General features: G+C 47.6%; 1 protein-coding gene across 1 annotated transcript in view; it reads left to right on the top strand.

The window, feature by feature from the left end:
* Nucleotides 1-16,551, top strand: part of grpr (gastrin-releasing peptide receptor) — a 64,036-nt gene that overhangs the window by 13,603 nt on the left and 33,882 nt on the right. The window contains exon 2 of the mRNA XM_067992290.1: nt 1,771-2,122. Coding sequence (XP_067848391.1) covers nt 1,771-2,122 — 352 coding nt within the window. The remainder of the gene's footprint in view (nt 1-1,770; nt 2,123-16,551) is intronic.

The raw sequence follows: 16,551 nt of genomic DNA, 5'->3' as shown, positions 1-16,551 counted from the left end.
TTCAGGTGATACATTCCAGATCATAACAACTCCCTGCTTAAAACAATGTCTCCTCATCTCTCCTCTGGTTTTTTGCCAATTACCTTAAATCTGTGTCTTCTGGTTACCGACCCTCCTGCCAGTGAAAACAGTTTCTCCCTATTTACTCTATCAAAACCCCTCAAAATTTTGAACACCTCTATCAAATCTCCCCTTAACCTTCTCTGCTCTAAGGAGAACAATCCCAACTTTTCTAGTCTCTCCACATACAGCTTCCCTTATACATCGCATGTATAGCACAAAATAAAAGCTGGTGCTAGAGCATGGAGGGAGATGACAGAGTTGCACCAGGGAACAGAGCAGCCACACAGCCATTGACACTGCATCAGTTTTGTACGTGCGATGGCGTGAGTACAGCATCCAGAGCCAAACTGACAGATATCTTAGAGGAGAAGGAGGATAAAGAACAGGGAAGTGTGGCCCAGGAGTTCAGAGGACACTGAAGGCAGACCAACAGGACTCAGCAGTACCACAACCCAGTGAGCTGAGTATCACATAGGATCAGTGAGTAGTGGATGCTGTGGCTCAGTAGAGAGGCTGTAACCGATAAGACCTGCAGGATGCAGTCCACTACCTGCACTGGTGGTGAAAATCATCATGGCTTTGAACCTATATTCCAGAAGGCCCTTCTTATAGTCACCAACAGGAGACATCTCTAGGGTCAGCTAGTTTACCAACAACAACTTGCATTTATATTGGACCTTTAGCGTAGAAAACATCAGACAGCTTTTTTGCGCACTTTCAGTGTGTGTGCGACACTATTTTGAGCCTTTGTTTGTCCTTCCATGCCTGCCGTACCCGTTGACTACCAGTGTCGTGGACTTGCAGCCCAAAGAAGCTATTTTTCCCCTTCCATCAAACCACCCACAAGAATTTGCAGGGCCTCTTTAGTAAGACAGGCTTTTCTTTGCACATGGTTGCACACTCCACCACAGCGAGATTTATCCACTGTACATGTTAATTCCAGTTAAGTGACTTGATCGATGCTTCATGAGTGGGTCAATGCGTTTATTGCTAAAGTGTTTTAATAGGTTAATCAGTGTTTCTGTAAAATCAATCTTGCAAGGATCAAAAGATTACATTCTTGTGAGTGTGTGACAAAAGCATACTGCTTTAACACAAATTCCACGTGCAAATTGCACCCCTCTCTGATGATGTAATTTAACTGATGTTTCAATAGTAACATCAGTGTATCATTAACTCTATGAAGAAGCTCTCATCACGGTGGTATTAGCAACGCATCAATATCAAAGTACAGCAGGCCTCTTTATAAATGCTGTCTTCAGGAGTTATGGAAACGCTTGATTTGCCCTCTCCATGTGTCTGTGAACCGTAGGAGTATACATCAGAGATGACAGGCCGACCACTCAACCAGCTATGTGTAAAATGGGTGGAATTCGGGTCAGTGCTTAGAATGGGAGTGCAGTTTTCTGCAGAGCTGACAAATCCACTTATGTTGCTGGCTTTAGAGCCTTGCACCTGCTGCACTCTTAGCAGTACTTTCTAATGTTGGGACTTAAAAGGGGGCAATTGAAGGTATGATGACAGAAGCAATAAAAAAGATTTGGAACTAATTTCATTGGTTTTAAGCAAAAGTGATCATCTCAGATAATCTCAACTGGACTCCATCGAATGAGATGTATATTGTTATTTATCCATGTGTCATTATTTTTGATCTAAATAGCACTATCTTGAGTATTACTACATACTGTTCATTTATTTATTTTGCAGGTATAAAGCCATAGTCAGACCGATGGATATTCAGACCTCCAATGCCCTGATGAAAATTTGTGTGAAAGCAGCCCTCATCTGGGTGTTTTCAATGCTGTTGGCTGTTCCCGATGCTCTATATTCCGATCTACACTCCTTCTATGACCCCCGTATCAATAAAACATTTAAGGCTTGTGCTCCGTACCCACATGGCAACGAACTGCACCCCAAAATCCACTCCACAGCGTCCTTCCTGATTCTCTACGTCATCCCACTCTTCATCATATCCGTGTACTATTTCCACATTGCCAAGAACTTGATCAGGAGTGCTTACAACATTCCAGCAGAGGGCAACCAGCACATTTTGAGACAGGTAAGCCGACAGGTTTCAGGCTGATGAGTTTCAGAGGTGATAGTACTGTATTATAATGTAATGAAGGCCATTTCGGATCAACACTGAGAGCATGGAAACCTGCTTGAAATCAATCATTTCACCTGGACAAATCAATTTCCGTTCACTGCATTGTAAAATGTCATGATCGCAGTAAGTACAAATCCTGCTTACAAATGAATATTTTAGACTGTACATGGGGGCCAGAATTCTTCATGTGACTTCTCATTCACCCAGTAATGCTTCCAATGTTCTCAGACATTCAGTCTCTTCAGTACAGCCAAATCTTGCCATCAATATCAAGTTATTAAGAAGTCCCACGGTGTCTAACATTAAAAGGGCAGCAGTCTGATGGAAAAGCTCCACATCCTGAAACTGGTGGAGTGTGGGATACTATTTTGGTGTGTCTATGAAGTATGGGGTATGTCCATACCATGGTTGGAAGGATGGTTGCAATGTCCTCACACATTATATGGAGCTCAGCGTGTCACTCATGAGCTCCTGGCATCCGTTGTTCACCTGGTGAGGGCTCAACCTCATTTATCTAATAACTAACTAGTGATTATCCTCCTGGGGGAGGGGTGGTACTCATGGTCTTTTTGGGGTTGAAGTGGCTCCATGAGGACATGCTGGGAATGGATTTGCTCATCAAATACGTGAACCAGGCAGGTCCGCAGTACTACTGATGATTGATTCGCTAGTGTGGCTTAATAATAGCACTAAAGAGTGACAAATCCCCAGGACCACATGGTTTCCATCCCAGGGTTTTAAAGGAAGTAGGTGAGCACATTGCAAATGCCCTAACTATAATCTTTCAAAGTTCTCTAAATTCAGGAACTGTCCCTCTAGATTGGAAAAATGCACATGTCACTACACTTTTTAAGAAAGGAGAGGGAGGGAAACCAGGGAATTATAGACCAGTTAGCCTAACATCTGTTGTGGAGAAAATGCTGGAGTCTATAATTAAGGATAGGGTAACTGAACACCTCGAGAATTTTCAGTTAATCAGAGAGAGCCAGCATGGATTTGTGAAAGGTGCCTGACAAACCTGATTGAATTTTTTGAAGAGGTGATTAAAGTAGTGGACAGGGGAATGTCAATGGATGTTATTTATATGGACTTCCAGAAGGCATTTGATAAGGTCCCACATAAGAGACTGTTAGCTAAGATAGAAGCCCATGGAATCGAGGGAAAAGTACGGACTTGGTTAGGAAGTTGGCTGAGCGAAAGGCGACAGAGAGTAGGGATAATGGGTAGGTACTCATATTGGCAGGATGTGACTAGTGGAGTCCCGCAGGAATCTGTCTTGGGGCCTCAATTATTCACAATATTTATTAACGACTTAGATGAAGGCATAGAAAGTCTCATATCTAAATTTGCCGATGACACAAAGATTGGTGGCATTGTAAGCAGTGTAGATGAAAACATAAAATTACAAAGGGATATTGATAGATTAGGTGAATGAGCAAAACTGTAGCAAATGGAATTCAATGTAGACAAATGTGAGGTCATCCACTTTGGATCAAAAAAGGATAGAACAGGGCACTTTCTAAATGGTAAAAGTTAAAAACAGTGGATGTCCAAAGGGACTTAGGGGTTCAGGAGCATCGATCATTGAAGTGCCATGAACAGGTGCAGAAAATAATCAATAATGCTAATGGAATGCTGGCCTTTATATCCAGAGGACTAGAGTACAAGGGGGCAGAAGTTATGCTGCAGCTATACAAAACCCTGGTTAGACCGCACCTGAAGTACTGTGAGCAGTTCTGGGCACCGCACCTTCGGAAGAACATATTGGCCTTGGAGGGATTGCAGCGTAGGTTTACTAGAATGATACCCGGACTTCAAGGGTTAAGTTACGAGGAGAGATTACACAAATTGGGGTTGTATTCTCTGGAGTTTCGAAGGTTAAGGGGTGATCTGATCGAAGTTTATAAGATATTAAGGGGAACAGATAGGGTGGATAGAGAGAAACTATTTCCACTGGTTGGGGTTTCTAGGAGTAGGGGGTACAGTCTAAAAATTAGAGCCAGACCTTTCAGGAGTGAGATTAGAAAACATTTCTGCACACAAAGGGTGGTAGAAGTTTGGAACTCTCTTCCGCAAACGGCAATTGATATTAGCTCAATTGCTAAATTTAAATCTGAGATAGATAGCTTTTTGGCAACCAAAGGTATTAAGGGATATGGGCCAAAGGCAAGTACATGGAGTTAGATCACAGATCAGCCATGATCTTATCAAATGGCGTAGCAGGCACGAGTGGCTTAATGGCCTACTCCTGTTCCTATGTTCCTATGTTCCTAATAATGGAACATGGATGGATAGACCTGTCAGTGGGGGCTGGGATTCTGTCCGCTTGGCTCCCTATAACCCTGTGCCAGTGCCCTAATGGGTAGGGTGGTTCTAATTGGACAAGCAGTAGAAAGCTTTTCAGTGTTTTGTACTGGTAAATGATTTGGCTTTAGCGGGTTAAATTTAAGCAGCCCCACTGTGCACATTTGGGGATCCCAAAACTTTAGGTCTGCCATCGTGTGCTAAAGCTCTCTGGAATTGGATATGTGGGCTCTGTCCCTATGGGGATAGAGTGTACACTCTCTGTCGGGCAAACAGAAACTCTACAGACATAGATTTCTCAGTAGCTTGGTTTGGAAACTCTAAATATGGTGACAACATTCCATGTGTCTTAGAAGCGCAACTGATCAAAACAAAATGGAAGTGTGCTTGGCATGTTTTGGATGGGGGGGGCGAGAAAAGAGTCAAAGGTCACTTTGTTATGTTGCCATCATGCAATATTGACAGTATGGTGATACTTGATGCAATTCACATCAAGAAGACAGTGGGTGTAATTTTGATTTTGGGCGATAGTGTAAAACAGGCAATATCGGATCAGCCACCTGTTATACATCTCTCCCCATTTCCATTTCCATTGAAGTCACTGGACATGAAAATGGGGAGAGATGTATAACAGGCAGCTGGTTTAAAATTGATTCCTTTTAAAAATCAGAAACAGCACTGTACATTCCAAAGGTGTAAAAATTAAAACCATAATCAAATCAATGATACGAGAAGAAGAAATTAGCAAAAAAAAATCTAAATGTGATGACTGGAGAGTACCACTGTTTAAGTGAAAATCTTCTCTGCTGGCCGAGAGTTTGGGTAGTTTCGGTCTAGTTCCTAGTGAATGTGAGCCCACAGTTATAATACTGTCCTTAATTTGATACTAACTGATACTAAATTGGCAATGTTACTTAGAGGCCACAGGATTGTGTGTAAAATGGAAAAAGTGAAGCAGAGGATGAGGTCAGGTCCATGATAAACTTTTCGGACAGAATACACTTTGTATTTTACCATGCTTTACTTGACCTGCAAGTGCTTGATTCTGGCACTGGGGGGTAAATTTTAACCCCAAAGATGGGTGGGTTGGGGGCAGGTGGGCAGTGAAAATTCTCCGTTTTGGGAGCAGGATCGCATCCCGGCTCCAACCCGCCGACTTCTGGGTTTGACCCAGACGCAACTGGGTGCAACCCAACCGGCGGGATGATATTTGAAGGGCGGATTGAGGTACTTAAAATGCTTAAAGATATTAAATTCCTGTGGTTTGAACTCCACAAGCCATTTTAATTGCTTCTGAACGTGTCTCCTGTGGCCTCTGAAGGACGCCACGAAAACGGAGGCAAATTGCAGCCGGCAGCCATTTGGACCTTTAAACCAGTGATTGACATGTGAAGAAAAGGTGAGATTTTGTAGCAGGGCAATCAGTTCTCTCAGACAAACCTTTTGCTGGGAGCTCTTTGTGTTTAGTCTGACATTTCTTGGTTCACACTCAGAATTCTTGTGTTCACACATATTTACATACATTTTGGACCCCCTCAAACTGACAACAATTCAGGATGGGGGGGGGGTGCACAATGGAATTATTCTACAGTACGTCTGAGGAGGAGGCACATCACCATCACAGGAACGGCGTGCAGTTCTGGGAATTACAGATGCACAAGACAGAGCTGCGCCACAAGGACCTGCAGATGAGCAGAGACAGGATACGCAGGGGCCGAGGTCGCAGGAGGCACCACCCACGTGAGAGGGTCTACAGACAGAGGCTGAGCTTCCTGGACCTCTCTGTGGAGCAGTGCCTACGAAGGTTCAGATTGAGTCACCAGGTGGTCACAGAATCTGCAGGCTCCTTCATGCAAAGCTGCTCCCAGCTGGGCCTAGTGGCCACGCATTGCCCATCGCAGTTAAAGTCACTACTGCCCTCAATTTCTTCGCCTCCGGATCCTTCCAGGGCGCCATTGGTGACATCACTCGGTCATCTGTATGTAAGTGAATACGACAGATCATGGATGGCTTGTTTGCCAGGGCATTCGAATACGTCAACTTCCCCTTCGACGACATTAGCCAGAATGAGAGGTCAGTGGGTTTCCACTCTGTGGCTGGCTTCCCACAGGTACTGGACACAATTTATTGCACAAACGTAGCAATCCGAGCACCTGCACATGAGCCAGGACTGTCGTCAACTGAACGGGATATCATTCCATCAGTGTGCAGCTGGTTTGCGACCACCAGAAGAGGTTTCTGCAAATTCCTTGGCAGCTGCCATGATTCCTTCATTTTGCGTGAATCCAACATTCCGGCCACACACAAGACAGAGTTAAGGGCTGGCTCCTTGAAAGGGAACATGGAAGTGGAGACTCCACTCAATGCGCTCCCACGTCTCAACCGGTGCCCGCAATGCTGCCTCATCTCATGTTGCTCAAGTCCCTGCCCTGACTGCTGAGATGCTCTCAGCCTATGCCCTCTGGGTTTTGGAGCCCGTGAGGGCCCCTTCACAGACTGCTCCACCTGCACCTGGCTCATGACACCTGTGAGAAACACCACCAGTGAGGCACAGCAGCGGTACAACGACAGTCACATCGCCACCAGGTCTGTCATTGAACAAGACAGAGGAATGCTGAAGTTGCGCTTCAGGTGCCTGGATCGATCTGGGGGATCCCTTCAGTACTCGCCAGCGAGGGTGTGTAGAATAATACTTGTGTGCTGCGTCCTGCACAACATCGTTCAACAGAGAGGGTGGATGAGGTCCCATGCGCTCATTAAGCATCCGCATCTGCCATCAACATTGAAGAAGACGAGGAGGGGGACGATGGGCAACCCATCGGCAGGGTAGCGGCACACCTGGCTGCTCGTGGTGCCCAGGAGTCACTCATATTTGATAGATTCTTATTAGGAGATCTGCAAAGTGAAGATAGTGAAGTACTCAGACCACCTGGAACCACCTCCAACACCAATACCAACACCAGCCGTCACCCACTCCGTTTGCAAAAAACAATCCTACCCATTGTAAATGCACCCAATGGGTGGCATCAAGTCTTGCCATTCATGATGAGGGACATGCAAGGGCGCTTTCATGAAAGGGACTCAAGAATGGACAAGATGTGGCAGTGGTGGTGACAAGTATGACATTTATTGTGAATGTAACAAAAACAAAGAGAAATGAGAGAAATTACATTTAGTCAGACACCCTTATGCATATCCTTGGTGATAACAAAACCTTCACCTTCCTCTTCCTACTACTTCTACGGGGGACATCCCTTGAGGCTTCAGCAGAGTTAGTGAGGTAGTGGCAGGTTGCTCAGGTCCTTGCCCTAACTGCTAAGATGCTCTCGGCGTACGACCTCTGGTTTTGGAGCCCATGAGGGCCCCTTCACAGACTGCTCCACCTGCACCTGTTGAGGGGCAGACTCGGCCACCTGAAGTTGAAGCAGCATTGCGGGTACTGGTTTGGTGGGGGGGGCACCAGGTGAGATATGGGAGCGCTTTGAGTGGAGTCCCCACTTCCATGTCCCCTTTCGCCATCATTCCTCTCCAGGACTAAGACCACATCACTCCTACCACTCTGCTGGACAACAGCTTGGATGACATCTGTGATGCTTTGTAAGGCCACGGCTAAAGTATCTGTCTGCCTGTTTAAGGCAGCAGAATGTTGGTCACCCTGAGTCCGAATGGCCATTGTCAGGGCCTGAATGGACTCATTTGTGAGCTGTGCTTGAAGCTCATTGGAGGCTGCCATTCCCTTCATCGCAGACATTCCCGCACTTACCTGCTTCACCATTTCACTAATGGTGGAGGTGGACTCCTCCATCCTCTCCGCCATTGTGCAGAATGTGTGTGGCATGACTTGCAGTACCTCACAATAATCATTCTCCTTTTCAAGGATGCTCACCCCCCGGGTTCAGCATCTGTGTCCAGCTGAGCAGAGCTTGGAGAGGAGTGCATCCACCAACACAGACTCTCCACCGCTGCCCCTGCCACCAGTGTCAGATCGTGCTCACTTGTGAGTGGTGAATCACCAGGTAACAACCCAACTAACTGTCTAATAGGACCCACCGAGGTGTGAGTATCCGGACTGGTGCATGGCTGCTATGATGTGATGGTGCACTTGACATTGAGCTTTAAGTGGGTGTAAGGAGTGATGTAATGGAGTAGGCTTTGCAGGGCAGAGTGTGAGGGAGGGTAATGTGCATCACAGAATGCAGATGAATCAGTAAGTGTACTCACTTTTCCTGACCTGGTTAGGTCATTGAAGCCCTTCCTGCACTGCACCCATGTCCTTGAGATGGTGCTCCTGCTGCTCACCTCCTCTGCCACCTCGAGCCAGACCTTCTTGGTGGCAGAGGCAAGGCGTTTCCTCTTATCAGCCGGGTACAATGTTTCCCTCCTGCTCCTCACACTGGCTAACAGCAACTCCAGCGAAGTCACTGAACCTGGGTGCTGGCCTCGTCCCCTGCTGCTCCATATTTGCAGATTTCTCCTTTCTTCCTCAAAACCCACGACCCTTTAAATAATCCAGGTCCCAGCACATCACTCAGGTGTGCAGTTCGCCCGCTGCGCAGCTTGCAGACGCGAAACCCGGAAGTCACATTAAGGACCTTCAATTGAGTCGCGATCGCTCGAGAAAATGCACAAAAAATGTTTCCGGATTTCCCACCTGTTTATTGACCCCTCCCCCCCAGCCCCCAGTTGAGATCCCGCTGCTATGTTAAAATTTACCCCTCGGTATCCAAAGGGGAGACTGTTCCATTCCCCAGCACTGATGAGCACAAAATTCACCAACATTTAAAAAAAAATTAGTCCCTTGCCTTAACTAAAAATCAATAGTGGAGTTAAAGCAAGATCCCATCGATGATTGAGGTTGAAATCACGTTGTGTAGGCATATTGAGGGGGAATTTTAACCACCCCATGTGGGTGGGAGAGGGTCGGGGGCGAGGGGTTAAATTGCTAAAAATGTGAAACCTGACCCCAACCCGCCTTGAACGCACCGACTTCCGGTTTAACTGTGGTGGGTTTGGGGCATCCGAGTAACCTGCTCCAGAGAGGCAGGTCAGTGATTAGAATATTTAAATACGGCAGCTTTCCTCAGATTTTGGGAGTCTTTTGAATTTAATGGCTGGGGGCTGGGTTTCCCAGGGCTCGGGAAACCCAACTGCTGAAGGGAGGCGGGAGCTGCCAGCTCCAGCACTGCTCATGGGCCAGGACGAGCAGGAGGAGAAGGAGTGCTTCACCCCCGCCCCTCGAGCAAACCTTCTGCCATGATCTCTCCACCCACTGCGATCCGATCAGTCGATCACCTCCTGCGATCGGTGGACCCACGAGCGATTGGCCAACCCCTACAATCTCTCCCTCCCCGCGATCTCTCCCTCCCCCGCGATCTCTCCCTCCCCCGCGATCTCTCCTTCCCCCCGCGATCTCTCCCTCCCCGCGATCTCTCCCTCCCCCCGCGATCTCTCCCTCCCCCGCGATCTCTCCCTCCCCCGCGATCTCTCCCTCCCCCGCGATCTCTCCTTCCCCCCGCGATCTCTCCCTCCCCGCGATCTCTCCCTCCCCCGCGATCTCTCCCTCTCCGCGATCTCTCCCTCCCCCCGCGATCTCTCCCTCCCCCCGCGATCTCTCCCTCTCCGCGATCTCTCCCTCTCCGCGATCTCTCCTTCCCCCCGCGATCTCTCCCTCCCCCGCGATCTCTCCCTCCCCCGCGATCTCTCCCTCCCCGCGATCTCTCCCTCCCCGCGATCTCTCCCTCCCCCGCGATCTCTCCCTCTCCGCGATCTCTCCCTCTCCGCGATCTCTCCCTCCCCCGCGATCTCTCCCTCCCCCACGATCTCTCCCTCCCCCGCGATCTCTCCCTCCCCCACGATCTCTCCCTCCCCCGCGATCTCTCCCTCTCCGCGATCTCTCCCTCCCCCCGCGATCTCTCCTTCCCCCACGATCTCTCCCTCCCCCGCGATCTCTCCCTCTCCGCGATCTCTCCCTCCCCCGCGATCTCTCCCTCCCCCGCGATCTCTCCCTCCCCCGCGATCTCTCCCTCTCCGCGATCTCTCCCTCCCCCCGCGATCTCTCCTTCCCCCACGATCTCTCCTTCCCCCCGCGATCTCTCCCTCTCCGCGATCTCTCCCTCCCTCCGCGATCTCTCCCTCCCCCACGATCTCTCCCTCCCCCACGATCTCTCCTTCCCCCACGATCTCTCCTTCCCCCCGCGATCTCTCCCTCTCCGCGATCTCTCCCTCCCTCCGCGATCTCTCCCTCCCCCACGATCTCTCCTTCCCCCACGATCTCTCCTTCCCCCCGCGATCTCTCCCTCTCCGCGATCTCTCCTTCCCCCCGCGATCTCTCCCTCCCCCGCGATCTCTCCCTCCCCCGCGATCTCTCCCTCCCCCGCGATCTCTCCCTCCCCCGCGATCCGTTCCTTCCCTGTGATCTCCCTCTCCCCGTGATCTCGTCTCTCCTCATGATCTCTTCCCTCCCTCCTTGCTGTCGAGCTCCAAGCCTCCGATCTTCTCCATTACCAGTTACCGTCCCCAGCGGTCCCCGGCTGCTGCCTTGTACCGCAAGGCTTTCCCGATTGGCCCTGGCCAGCCTTCAATCTGACCAGCTGCTGGGAGGGAAATGGATTTTAAAAATTCTAATGAGGTCCAGCCATTAAATTCAGCAGGACCTGCGTGTTCCTGGTATTTCCTAGTTTCCCGGCCGCTAAAACGTACCCCCGCTCCCTCCCCGCTTCCCCATAAATGTCGGGGCCAATGTGTTTATATGAAAGTCATCTGCAGGAAAAGCTTTCACCTGTTTATAATGAATGGGTTAAAGTTGTTGTTAAAGTAGCCGGCAAAGAGACTTCACACGATTCATTAACGTGTTAGTGATATCACCCAGTGCACTGTCAACTCCTATGTTTCTTCAAAAATCACATTTGAGATATAATATTAAAAAACTCTGCCAAGCAGAATTGGTGCTTCTTTTTCTTGACTCAATGTATAAATCACATGAAAAAAAATCAGAAAGCAATCTCAGCACTCCTTGTACTGAGTGCTATTCTATCACTGAGATATATCGTTGAAAGTGGAAACCTTCAAAAGAGCGTGACATTAAACTTTAAATGGTTTCCCATTGTGACGGTGCAGCCTATGACCCCAGTTAACCAGAATTGTCACAGTTTATAAATGAACGTAGGGAATCAGCTGGAGTAATGAGAATGTAATTGAAACAATTGGTTCTGACACATAGACATAAAAGTGAAACTTGTTTATAGAGAGCAATAAACCAGAATCCAAACATTCTTACACCTCTCCTCTGAGCCAAGAATACAATACTTGAACCTTGTATCTCTGAAACGTCTCAAGGCAGCAATTACCCTCGTTCTTGACATGCTAGAGCCATGGAGACCTCTAATGGCCATTACAAACTTACAAGATTATCGTATCAAAGAAGCAGTGCATTATTTCAGGAATACACGGCATAAATACCTTTTAATGAGCATATACCAAAGCCTTGCTGTATGAGAAACCATGGCCCACTAAGAAGCCTTGCAGCAGTGTTCAGTACTACGCTCAGTGGGCAGGAGGCCAGTGAGTTTAGGAACTCGTGATTTTCTGGGCCCCTCCACAATTCCCGTTTACAGAAGCATTTTTGGCAGCAGAAATTTCAAGATTACAGCACGGAAAGATTACTATGTTAGGTTAAAATTAGATTGCTTTAAAACCTAGGGCATGCAGTCGACAAATGGTTTGAGTGCTTTGCATGTCAATCACCGCTTATCCAGGTCCCCGAGGCAGCTACAATGAGTCTCTCAAGAAAAAGCCTGGAAATCTGTCAAATTAACCGTTTTTATGGTTTGAAATATGGTGACTTTTACCAGGGCTGTATTTTGTTAAGAAATACGCGAAAAGAAGAAAGGCTTGCATTCATATAGCACCATGTCTCTCGGAAACATCCCAAACATACAGTGAAGTACTGTGAATGCAGTGGTGCAGTGACGACTGTTATGTAGGCAAAATGTGGCGGCCAATTTGTAGCACTGATCCCACAACCAGCAATAAGATGAATGATGGCATTAGTTGAGAGAGGAATGTGCCCAGGATACCGGGAGAATTCCTGCTCTTCTTCAAATGGTCCCATGGAACATTTAATATCTACCTCAACCAGAGGCTTGGATTTAATGTCCCTTCCATTTTTAATCTTTCTCCCTCACTTCAGGCCCCAACAGCATGTGCAGTCTTCCAATTAACATGGTGAACAAGTGACTTTGTCACTGCCATTCTGTGACTGTCCACTAGGAAGCGCTCTAGAATAACATAGGCTGACATACCCAATGATTCTATTTTGTTTTCCCTGTGTAAAGTATTTCATCTCTATTTAAACCTTCCTCCGATGATCAGGAACTTAACTGCTTGATGTCCTGTGCACCTCCATCTTATCACAAGCTAGCATACTTAAGGCTGCCTGAAACAAAAACAAGAGTCTGGTCCCTATTTTAACCCAACCAGCCTGGCAAGGGTGGGCCAGATGAGCAGTTCAATTCACGAAAATTGACTTACTTCCCGATCCTGCCGGAAACCAGTCGAGCACAATTTTAACTCTGGAGCTGACTCAGATCGGAAACACACCTGCCAGAAACAGGCGCGTGCATCAGTAATAAATTCAAATAAGGGTCCGATGACGTCATTTAGATGTCGACGCAATTTTAACTGGGCGAGTCAAAGGTCCCCCGCAGCAGCAAATCCACTAATTAAAAGCTGGCAATGCAAAGGGGATTGGAGTTGGAGGAGGAACAGCAACAAGAGGTACTATTAGACAAGGAAGAATTGGATGAAGTTGAGGGTGAACCATAAGAAGGGGGAGCAGAACGCATTGCAGCTAGAAAGGCCAGGGAGCAGTTGATAGAGCAGCGCTTTTGGTGACCTCCTCAATCCCTTTACCTAAAAAGTCAGCAAAAGCCCCACAGCATTCACAGTCCTTGTTACCCCTTCACCATTAACCTTGATTCTGCATTACAGAACATTGAAAGCATTCAGCCAACCTCTATATCAATGACTTTCTGACAATGTAGACTAAGAAGCTATAATGAGAAGAAACTATAGAACAGAGTTACAAATTTAATGAAGGCGTTGATTTTAATTCCAAACACAATATTGTAGTGAATTCTTTTGTTACCCAAGTAATCAGCCCTTGGTGCTTTTTTCTTAAAAGAAGGTTTACTAACTTTACTGCTCCTACGAGGTGCTCCTCCAGTGGCTTTAGCAGATCAAGGCTGCTGTTGCTCATGTGGGGATGCTTGAGATGCTTGTGGCTGGCAACTTCTGGGAGCTCGAGCCTGTGAGGACCCGGTTGCAGACTTCGGCTACTGATGGGGCAGTGGCTTTCTGGCAGCGTTGTTGATATTAATCGAGGGGGTGGCGAGGGAACAAGACATGCTAAGACCCTGAGAGAGGGCAGCTCGTGCTCCTCCCGCTGTGACACTGTCTTCCCCCATGCAGCTGGGGCTCAGCACTTCCACTCATCTGCGAGTGGGAAGAGGAGTGTTGCCTTGAACGACACCAATCTCTCCAAGTCGGACATCAGCCACTTCAGGGCAGAGCACAGGATTGAGCTTAGAGTCCACATGGCAGTTCTTTGAGATGTAGCTCATGACGGTGCCTCCTCAGTAGTATTGTCCTCCACTGAGGTCTCTTCTCCTGCGGACTGTGGCTGTTGAGAGGGGCCTAGAGGAAAGAGAGAAGGGACAAGAGTTAGCATGGCAGTGAGAGGCTGGACAGTAGCAGGTGACAGACTTCACAATGCAGCTTAATGCAGTCAAGCTGCGCAATTATGCATTTGTCAGAGATTCATGAAGGGGTGCAAGTAACAGTCAGAGACTCTGTTCACAGAAGCTCCAGCTTTGAAATCTCCTATCTTTACAGCTCTGGAAGGGCCACTAATTTCCAGCGCATGCTGCTCGAGTTCGGAGAGGTTCATGATGTTGGGTGGTCCTTCCCCGGTCTTGCTCCTCTCCCTCGCGTTGTGTGCGAGAGTCAGTGAGTGTCTCTTACAAAGAAGAGTGGGGCTTCTGCTTGATTTGCAGATGCTGAGAGTGAGAAGAAGCAAATGGAATCTGGGTGGAGAGGTGTTGAATGGAACGCACGCGTGTGGAGTGAGGAGTGAGGAAGGGGCCAGAAGAGATGTTGGTGATTGTGCAAAGGTTACCAAGTGAGAAGAGAATGGTGCTAGTGGCTGCTGTGAAGGGAGAAAGAAAGAGGTGAGTGTGTGTTTGTAATGAGAATGAGAAGTGTTATAGTGTGGCCTTACGCTGGGTGGTGAAGGATGTGATGGAGGACAGGGAATTGTTGAGAGTGCTGGGGAGGGGGGAAAGGACTGTTGCCATGTGTTGCTGAGAAAGATGGAGAAGTTAAGACCTGCACTCATCCTTGCTACTCTTGAAAGGTAATTGAAGCACTTGTTGCACTGTATCCAGGTCCTGTGGGTGATGCTCCTGGAATTAGCAATCACCGCATTCTCTCTCCATGCTGGTGGACTTAATGTTTAGAGACCCTCCCCCACTGGCCGGAAAGAGAACCTCCCACCTCACCCTGACCTATTGCAGCAGGGTCTCCAGGGAGGCTATAGAGAATCTGGGGGTTTGCCTGTGACCCATGTTTATGCTGTTCCTTCCTCCAGCAGTCTAAAGCGAAATCTTGCAGAAGGGAATGCAACCTCACTTTAAAAGGTGCACTTCCACTTTAAATAGGCCAATGGATGACCCGCCAGAGACTGAGCATCGGTAGTGGATGGGTTTAGCGGTGCGTCAGCGAGGATTGGGTAGGAAACCAGCCTGTAAAATCCTACTGAGGCCTGGAGTTAAAATCGGGGCCGCTACCTCTTTAAGGGAACCAGGCGATGTATTTGTTTTATATAACCGAGCTCAAATCAACAGGAGTACTTTTGTCAGGGTGAGTGAAAGCTCATGCAGTGGACCTCTGATCTGACGCTGCAGACTGTGATCTTGAATCATTGCCCTGACTTGTATTTAAGCTTATGCCTGCTTTCTGCGTGAGTTTGAACAGTTTCCGACAGGGCTATTCAATGGATCATTTCACAGCAGCAAAGTACTTTAATTCAATCTGCGAGAAAACGGGCACCGTCAGTCTGGGTCGACCCAAAGGAGCGCACTTCCTGTTAATGAATCACAGAGCAGCACTGGTGGCAGCTATTGGGATGCCTGGACTCAGACTCTTCCATCCATTTAGCTGAAGGAGGGAATAGATAACTGGAGACAGCAGCTTATAGTGGGAAAAATGTACATCGAAAGTATTAGGTGGTTCACACTGATGTACAGTTGAAAGAGCAAGTAGACCAGGTCTTGATGGGGCACAAATGCCGACTAGTTTGATGTAATATTTATGTAACAAAGTCATAAATAAGTTCTACAGTTCAGATCATCATTGTGAAAACATGGCAACACAGTTATTGTAGGAATAGGATTGGAGATTACACGGATAAAAATAGACAGATTTAATCACACATTTCATGGATTGCAATGGTTCTGTGGAAAGCCATAACTGAAAATATGTGTGGCTAGAAAGGGAAATTCAGCATTCCCACACTCCTAGTATCAAGCTGCATTCGAAGGGCTACAACTCAATTTTATCACCCGATTCTTGAACCCGCATTCCAGTTGAAAGCAGCTTAATGCTGGGAGCACAGGAACACTGAATTTACCCTCTATAATCCACAGTGTTACTCCAATATACTGGGGATCAAGGAGAAACTTTGCAGAACTCATCATGAAGTTATTAAATAAATGATTAGAGTCACGATGAAGTAACGTGTACATGGACTTTGGAAAGAGTGGGCTCATTGGGCCAAATAACTTTTCCTTGTTCCTCGTTCTTATTGTCTTATGGTGGGTGTATTACATTGTTTGCACCATGCAAGTGCTAATCACACCAACATTTTCATGACAATAGCAATGCCCACTTCCCTCAATTTTCTCAACTTTTCCTTCCTTCTTCTCTTGAGCAGTGACTCTCACTGGGGTACTGTTCCATGGGTGCCATATCCTCATGGCTAAGTGGCTTCATGTGCGAGCCTACACAGTGAATGTTGGCAG

The sequence above is a fragment of the Heptranchias perlo genome, chromosome 11 (genome assembly GCF_035084215.1).
Source record: "Heptranchias perlo isolate sHepPer1 chromosome 11, sHepPer1.hap1, whole genome shotgun sequence".
Lineage (NCBI taxonomy): Eukaryota > Metazoa > Chordata > Chondrichthyes > Hexanchiformes > Hexanchidae > Heptranchias > Heptranchias perlo.
Note: the sequence above shows the minus strand (reverse complement) of the source record. Positions and strands in the feature narration are given on the sequence as shown.